The sequence below is a fragment of the Littorina saxatilis genome, linkage group LG11, assembly GCF_037325665.1.
Source record: "Littorina saxatilis isolate snail1 linkage group LG11, US_GU_Lsax_2.0, whole genome shotgun sequence".
Lineage (NCBI taxonomy): Eukaryota > Metazoa > Mollusca > Gastropoda > Littorinimorpha > Littorinidae > Littorina > Littorina saxatilis.
In genome coordinates, this window is record NC_090255.1 from 22,649,084 (window position 1) to 22,658,265 (window position 9,182).

Genomic DNA, 9,182 nt, shown 5'->3' on the forward strand with positions numbered 1-9,182 from the left:
CCGACAACAACAACAACAACAACAACAAGAACAACAACAACAAATTTACTTTTTCAGTGGGAATTTTTCTCTCGATAAGACATATATCTAATGATTACACACGTGAGCATAGCTCAGATGTAGATGTTATTAGCAGTTTTGTAGGTTGCATTTTTGTGGGTCACCCTGTATCAAGACAGTTACAGAACGGCTTGTTTGTGTTACTGCTGCTGGCAGCTTCCTGGACAGCTGTAGCGTCATTCGGGTGAATGCTTAGTACGGGATTTCAAAAACCGCCACACACAAAATCTGAAAATAGTGACAATACGAGGTGCCAAATTGTTCAGTGTGTTAGGAGGCTTAGTTTGCACCCACACACCCATTTAAAAATATTTTGGTACGAGTAAATAAATCACGTGGTTAAGCATGCACAGTTTTTTGTCATGTTTGTCATGAAGAATGCGTTTCCCCCTAGGCAGTCAGTTCAAGAGATAATAATTATGTGACCCTTATAGCCACCTCCACCACGAAATGAGTCACATGTCACCTCGACCGGTTCTGCGCTAGGCTTAATGTAAGTCCGGGGAGTGTCTGGTTGTGAGGGTCACCTTACACTTTTTCGCTTTTTTCTAAAACGGTTGTCTAAAAAACTCTTTACGAAAATGTAAACATATGAAAATCATGCAAAGGTGACATGCGACTCATTCCGTTGTGGAGGGTCACATATCAAAGACGACTTTTTGGACAGATTTTTGTGTGTTGTGACTTTGACCTTAACAAGTCCAAGGACATTCGCTGTACCGTAATTTGGACACACCTGCACTGATTTATTCGAAAATGCTCCGTAACTATGCAAATATATTGAATGGAAACGACTTGAAAAAGGGAACGGTCTGCTCTTCTGCCTAAGAGTCAAGTTCATCGTAATATTTGTTGTTAAATGCTGACGGTTACTAATACGTCTGGCCATAGACCTATATTATAGGTCCCTGGTCTGGCGGACGAAACCTGTTGGAATTTAGGAATGTTCTTAATGCGGTAACAATCTAGCAAACGCGAGAAAGTTCCACGGCTGTTAGGGCCGAAACATTTTACAATGTGAGAACAAAGACAAAATACATGGATCTTTTTTCATTTGCGGAGGGTATCCTAAAAATGCGTTAAAAGATTTGAATAAGTGAACGTTCAAATACTACTTTAACGCTATGTCTGATGTGTGGTATCACTATTCACAATAAAACAGTGTAGGTTTTTTTTCCCCGGGCGATTTTGCGACCGGTTTTTTTTTTTTTGCTTTGTTTTTTTTGTGTTGGTGTTTGCGTGGACAGATGTAACCTTTTAAAGATTTGCTTTCTGTTTGCATCAGAAAACAAGACAGATTAGTTTGTGGGTCGTTTGTTAAAGTCAAATAAACGGGATGATTTTTTTCACCGGAGCCTTGGCTAAAGGGCTCTGGAGTAGACATAATTATGTAAAAGAGGTTTTAGCACTTAGTTGAATTTTTTTTGCATTCCATTTGCGCTTCTTTTTTGTTTGTTTTGATAATGACCTGATTAATTTGATTATTTTTTTAAATTCCAGTTGTTCTTTTTCTCTTTTTTTTTTTTTTTTTTTTTTGGGGGGGGGGGGGTCTGGGAGGGGGAGTTGGGGACCGTTTGCTTTGGGATTGCTTTCCCATCTCAATCTACCTTCAGGGCCGGACCAAATGAGTTGTAAGGGGGGGGGGGGGGTTCCTCCTTTTTTTTTGGGGGGGGGGGGCAAATCAGCGAAGTGGCGAAGCCACAAGCGCGCGCCTGCTTTGAAAAACGGTTAAAATCTGTGCAATCTGGTGCATTCTGGGCCTTGTTTTGAGGGTTAAGAGCAGCATTGTTTTGGTGCTAAAACTAGTAAAAAAAAAAAAACCACTCAAAGCAAGGTACATGTTTTTTCCAGGGGTGGGGTTCCGGAACCCCTGGAAACCCCCCCCCCCCCCCCCCCCCCCTGGGTCCGGCCCTGACCTTTGCAAACTTACTGATCGTTAATGTTAGTGAAATGAAATCCTAGAATCATAAATGTTCGAATTGCACTTCGCCCCCCGCGGGTTAGGGGAAAGAATTTACCCGATGCTCGCCAGCATGTCGTAAGGATTCTGTTTCTCCTTTTACCCTTGTTAAGTGTTTCTTGTATAGAATATAGTCAATGTTTGTAAAGATTTTAGTCAAGCAGTAGGCCTAGCTATTTAAGAAATGTTAAGTCCTTTGTACTGGAAACTTGCATTCTCCCAGTAAGGTCATAAATATTGTACGACGTTGCAAGCCCCTGGAGCAATTTTTTTATTAGTGCTTTTGTGAACAAGAAACAATTAACAAGTGGCTCTATCCCATCTCCCCCCTTTCCCCGTCGCGATATAACCTTCGTGGTTGAAAACGACGTTAAACACCTAATAAAGAAAGAAATTGCACTTAACAAAAATCAAGAAAGAAAAGAAAGAAAGAAAGAAAAAAAAGGAGAAAGAAAGAAAGGAAGAAAGGAAAAAAGGAAGAAAGAAAGGAAGAAAGAAAGAAAGGAAAAAAGGAAAAAGGGAAGAAAGAAAGAAAGAAAGAAAGAAAGGAAGAAAGGAAGAAAGGAAGAAAGGAAGAAAGAAAGAGAAACTGACAGACAGGTAGGCAAACAGGCCGGCAAAGAGACAGAGACACATGCAGGTAAACAGACCCACAAACAAACGAACAAACAAACAAGATTTATTTGTATACGTTCCATTGTTTTCCAATCCAAAACGATGCTTTTATCATCCTATTAGTGAATGAAAGCTTGCATTGCGAACCCCCCCCCCCCCCCATTCAAATACCCTCTGTAGGTACGTACAATAAATCAATCCACTCATTCTATAGCTTATTTGTTTGTATATTTTTGTCTATTTACGGATTTATAGTTGTCAATTTCCTTTTTCACCTGTTTGTTAGATTTGTTCATGTCTCAGCTCAATAAATCAATCCACTCATTCTATAGCTTATTTGTTTGTTTATTTTTTTTCTATTTACGGATTTATAGTTATCAATTTCTTTTTTCACCTGTTTGTTAGATTTGTTTATGTCTCAGCTCAATAAATCAATCCACTCATTCTATAGCTTATTTGTTTTGTTTATTTTTTTCTTCTATTTAGGGATTTATAGTTATCAATTTCTTTGTTCACCTGTTTGTTAGATTTGTTTATGTCTCAGCTCATAATCTGCAACAAAAAAGTCGTAGACTGAAAGAAGAGTACGAATTCTAACCGCGACAAAATGTCTTCGGTCGTCAACAGGTATAATAGGTCTCTAGCATCTTTAAACTAATTGAACAACACGTGCGTGGAGATAAGCACAGTCGTAGTTTCGTTTCACAGATCTCCACCCGAGATAACAACCCATCAAACAAAATGAAAATAAATCAGCGTATCTGTACTGCTTTACCGAAAATCGCATTGTCACACCCCTCGTTGGTCATGACAACAACATCCTCTTTCGATGCAATAAAAAGGCTTCCGTTGCTTGCACGGCGCAGCAGCTGTTTTCTGGTCTTCCGAAGAAGTAGATCTTTGACGTTTTACCATCCGAAAGAAGAGAAGACAAAAAAAGAAACCAAGAATGAAGGTGGCTGTACTACTCGGGCTGTGTGTCCTGGCCCTCTGTGTCGGCGACTGCCGCAGCATGCCTGCTGGTAAAGAGTGTGTGTGTGTGAGTGTGTGTGTGTGAGTGTGTGTGTGTGCGTGTGTGTGTGTGTGTGTGTGTTACCTATCGTACTATCTATCGTACTATCAGCTTACCTAATTGCACAAACATCTATCTACAGAGTGATGCCATAAGTATTTCATATCGATTGCGTATCGGAAGACGTTAATTTAGAGCGGTACATATTTGAATCGCTCAAAATAAAAATCGATAAAAAAATATGTTACTTTCCTCAGGCTTTCGATCTTTTGGTATTTAGTTGTGCGTGTCTTTTGCTCCTTATAACTGACTATAGTCTTCAAGAAAGCGATGCGTACAAAGTCGGCACGAAGTGGATTTGGTAGGCTACCAAGTGACGACTGGCAGATGACTCTAGATTTGATTTTTACTTATTGATGCTGGAAATGCGCTGAAGGCGAATTTTAAAACAAAACCATACATTTTCAATTATATCAAGATGTCGGGACTGGTATGGCCAAGAAAGATTCTTCATCGGTTTATTTGTATTCTTGTCGCAGCGGTGTTACTTCACATGGAATTGAGCGCATCAGCTTTGAACAAGCAGTCATCGTTTTCAAAATGTTTAACTAACACAGGGAAAAAGGTGCTGTTTTTGTATTGTACTGATCACGTTTCTATTCAAAAAATTTGAAAGTCCGAATAAGAAATGGGTCAAATAGCCCGAAATCATAAATGACAGTCTACCTTGACGGACGGAAATGGAGGCTGTTACCGAGGCTTTTTTACATTTAGTCAAGTTTTGACTAAATGTTTTAACATAGAGGGGGGAATCGAGACGAGGGTCGTGGTGTATGTGTGTGTGTGTGTGTCTGTCTGTCTGTGTGTGTGTAGAGCGATTCAGACTAAACTACTGGACCGATCTTTATGAAATTTGACATGAGAGTTCCTGGGTATGATATCCTCAGACGTTTTTTTCATTTTTTTGATAAATGTCTTTGATGACGTCATATCCGACTTTTTGTGAAAGTTGAGGCGGCACTGTCACGCCCTCATTTTTCAACCAAATTGGTTGAAATTTTGGTCAAGTAATCTCCGACAAAGCCCGGACTTCGGTATTGCATTTCAGCTTGGTGGCTTAAAAATTAATTGATGACTTTGGTCATTAAAAATCTGAAAATTGTAAAAAAAACGATCCAAATTTACGTTCATCTTATTTTCCATCATTTTTTGATTCCAAAAACATATAAATATGTTATATTTGGATTAAAAACAAGCTCTGAAAATTAAAAATATAAAAATTATGATCAAAATTAAATTTTTGAAATCAATTTAAAAACACTTTCATCTTATTCCTTGTCGGTTCCTGATTCCAAAAACATATAGATATGATATGTTTGGATTGAAAACACGCTCAGAAAGTTAAAACGAAGAGAGGTACAGAAAAGCGTGCTATCCTTCTCAGCGCAACTACTACCCCGCTCTTCTTGTCAATTTCACTGTCTTTGCCATGAGCGGTGGACTGACGATGCTACGAGTATACGGTCTTGCTGCGTTGCATTGCGTTCAGTTTCATTCTGTGAGTTCGACGTACAGCTACTTGACTAAATGTTGTATTTTCGCCTTACGCGACTCGTTTTCATTTATCTAGGATTGGTATTTAGTCTTTGTCGCAACACAAGCCGTTTCAACAGTTATGAAATATTTTTTTGGTTTCTTCCAGACATCGCTGTCAATGGTTGATATTAGTCAGCTTTTCTAACATGTGCAGTAGGTTGTTTGCACCTAACTGTCAGCGTTTAACCGTTGCTGCTCATGTCCACAAGCAAGCAGGCAAAAACTGAAAGACGACGGTTGTAAACTTCTGGGTCAAAAAGGCGAAATCGTGTACTTTTATCATGTGGAATTTAGTAATGCTCCGGTTTTTAGTTCCGACAAAGCGAAGTTTTGCGCGACGCTCCAAATGTTAGTTTGCAGTTTGGCGACCTCGAGTATGTACTACTTATGGCACCCCTCTGTAGCTATCTAATCTACTGTGTGCTTGGGTTTCTATCTGCCTATCATTGGTTTTATATGCGGGCGCAGTGGCGTGATGGTAAGACGTCGGCCTCTTAATCGGAAGGTCGTGAGTTCGAATCCCGGCCGCGGCCGCCTGGTGGGTTAAGTGTGGAGAATTTTCCGATCTCCCAGGTCAACTTATGTGCAGACCTGCTAGTGGCTTATACCCCTTCGTGTGCACACGCAAGCATAAGACCAAGTGCGCACGAAAACGATCCTGTAATCCATGTCAGAGTTCGGTGGGTTATAGAAACACGAAAATACCCAGCATGCTTCCTCCGAAAGCGGCGTATGGCTGCCTAAATGGCGGTGTAAAAACGGTCATACACGTAAAAATCCACTCGTGCAAAAACACGAGTGTACGTGGGAGTTTCAGCCCACGAACGCAGAAGAAGAAGAAGAACTGTGTGCTTGTGTTTCTATCTACCTATCATTGGTTGTATATGCATATGTAACAATAAGAAAGTATTAACAGAAAGAAAGGTAAAACTAGACCTAGTTGACCATACTGGACCTTTTCCTGTTTTTGAATCAGTAAAATCAGCTGCATTTTGTAGTGTTTGCCTTAATATAATTAATTACACCATTAGGATCTTTTTTTATGTCAGTGTGATATGTAGATACACAATTTCCAATGTAATGTCATTATGATACATATTGTAGCGCAGTAATACGATCTGAAATGTCATTTACTTACAAAAAAATACCCCCCCCCCCCCAAACAAAAACAAAAAACACAAAAAACTAAAAATAGTTCCACAGAAAGGTTCTACATGTGATATATCAATCAAATCTGTTTCAACATTTTCTCTTTTGTAGCTTATGTACCCTGTGTTTTCAGGGCGCTCTCTAAAGTTTGCGCCGTCTATAGGAAAAAACACTAAAAGATGACCCTGTCCACGACCACCCGTCTGCAACGAGCACTTTAGGTCAGTCCCCGGGGTGGTCGTTTTTGACAGGTTCTTTCTTTTTTTATCTGTTCGTCGATGAAGAATAACCACTTGGTGTAACCTGCTGTACCTGTTGTCTACGTCGACCTGTCGTCACTGGATCGTCGTCGTCACAACATTTGCTGTTCGTCATCCTGTCTTCATTATTTCTTCGACCTCAAGCTATGTGTCTAACACTATAACTCATCGTCATCATATGTTCTAAATACTGTGTTTTTCACCAGAAACTTTTGAAGAAAAATGACTTGTGTTCTCCCGTTGTGGGCATCGATTTATTAATTAACCTGTGATAATAGAGGATGTTGTGAATTTTGAACAATATATAGTTAGCCACTTATAAACGAAATTGTTCAAACCAAATTAACGCTGTTGTGTATTCTTTTGGCAAGAGAGTACAGTGTCAGCACAGAAAGAGATTGTGTGTATCTCAACCAAACGTTTATACCCTAGACCAATTGGTAAAATTGTCACACTTTTAACGCTGTTAAAAGTTATCATAACTTATTTTATCTGTAGGATAGCGAGAGCCGAAAAGCTGGAAAATCAAAGTTATGAAAGAAACAATTGAAAGTCAGCAGAGACTTTCTTCCCAGATTTAACAAAATCTCGTAGCAGAACAATAGAGAGAGAACAGTATCCCTTTCACAGATAGCCTAGTGGGAGCATCAGACCCTCCTCGAAGGGACCGAGATTTTAAGGCAAAGTCCCTTTGTGGGGGACGTCTCACAGATAAATCTAGTCCTGAGAAGGACCATTGTTTTACTACCAAGACCAGACTCGTGTTTGGACACTAATGTGTCTCATCAGTGGTCTGGTGGTAGAGATTGCGAAAGTTTCCAACGCTGTGAATGCTTGACAAGAAAACTGTTCAACCTAATTTTACATATATATACACAAACAAATATGGAAAAAAATAACCAAAACAAGCCTTCACGTTTTCACCAATATTTCGGCCTCGTGGCCTTCGTCGGGGTGTTTTCTAAATATATATATGTTACAGTAAATTCTCGAAACTAGGAAATTTGCGAAATCACTAAACATTTCAGTACATTTGTGAATTTCCTGTTTCACTCAGGGATTTTACAAATTTCCTAAGAATTCTAGGAAATTTGCGAATTTCCTGAAATGAGCATGCCACTTTTTCACAAATTTACTGAACAGTGAAAAACGTTTCAGTAAATTTGTAAAATCTTTAAAAAAAAATTAAAAAAAGAGTTCGTTTTCTTTATTCTACATTGTGATTTTGATAAAATCGGAATCAAACCCTGCAGCTCCTTCGGAATCAAACCCTCCAGCTCTTTCGGAATCAAACCCGCCAGCTCCTTCTGGATCAAACACGACTCCTGAATCAAGCGATCCAGCTTTCGGTTTGCAATCACTTACTTGTTGCATGGGCACACAGGTCATCGCAGATGTTTCAGGACAAATGTTGACTGCTCGCAGTGATCAGACCAAACGGTGTCGAGCAGATGCTTTTTCTGGTCAAATGTCTCAAGCACAGCGAATGGTGAAGAGAAGTCGGGTGGACATGAAAGCCGGAGAAGTTGGTGATAATGTCGCTGTGCCCGTGCCTCTAGTGGATCGTGGCAGAGGAGATCCAAGAAATCTATCTATATATATATATATACGACTTGTGTGTGTGTGTGTGTGTGTGTGTGTGTGTGTGTGTGTGTGTGTGTGTGTGTGTGTGTGTGTGTGTGTGTGTGTGTGTGTGTGTGTGTGCGTGTGTGTGTGTGTGTCCGCGATGCACGGCCAAAGTTCTCGGTGGATCTTTTTCAAATTTGGAGACCGTATTCAGCTACAACCCGGACACAACCTCATCGATGAGATATTTCAACATGTGCTCTCAGCGCGCAGCGCTGAACCGATTTTAGTTTTTCTCTGCATCCATTCCCAGTAACTCTTCCTTATCTTCTCCAGTGTTTTCATCCGCGTTTATCTTCCTTCCTCCGTGCGGTATTCGGCTCGACTTCTTCCCGGCGCAGCCGTACCCGGCGAAGCGGGTATTCATCTAGTATATATATGTATATTTAAAAAAATGTCCACTTTGCAGGCATGGGGTCATCTGCGGAGTCTGCAGAGTCTGCTGAAGACGCCCTGGAAGCTGCCCAAGAAGCTGCCGAAAATCAGACTGAAGCTGCCGAAGACGCAGCCGAAGCTGCCGAAGAAGCTGCCGAAAATCTGGCTGAAGCTGCCGAAGACGCAGCAGAAGCTGCTGAAGAAGCAGCCGAGAACGCCGCAGAAGCAGCCGAAGATGCAGCCGAGAACGCCGCAGAAGCAGCCGAAGATGCAGCCGAAGCTGCGGAAGATGCTCCACCCACCACAGCAGCTATGATGACAGCGGCATGAGCTACAACAGCAGTAGTACCATAGGATGCTGCACCAGGGGCTACAGCTGCAGCACCTACGGACGCTGCAAACACAGGGTTAGCCCTGTACGTTTTTCTACTTGGTACAAATTACGGCGTGGCAGTGTACTGGGTACAAACAAAAGTGTAAAAGGTCAACGGTCGACACGCTTTTTGGTAAACAATAAAATATTTGCGAC

At 40.8% G+C, this 9,182-nt stretch overlaps 1 protein-coding gene across 1 annotated transcript; it reads left to right on the forward strand.

The window, feature by feature from the left end:
* The first annotated feature begins 3,491 nt into the window (after positions 1–3,491).
* LOC138980834 (tropomyosin-1, isoforms 33/34-like) lies at positions 3,492–9,182 on the forward strand. Its single transcript, XM_070353716.1, has 2 exons — positions 3,492–3,657; positions 8,688–9,182. Exons 1-2 carry the CDS (start codon positions 3,585–3,587, stop codon positions 8,981–8,983), a joined length of 369 nt encoding a protein of 122 aa, XP_070209817.1. The 5' UTR covers positions 3,492–3,584; the 3' UTR covers positions 8,984–9,182.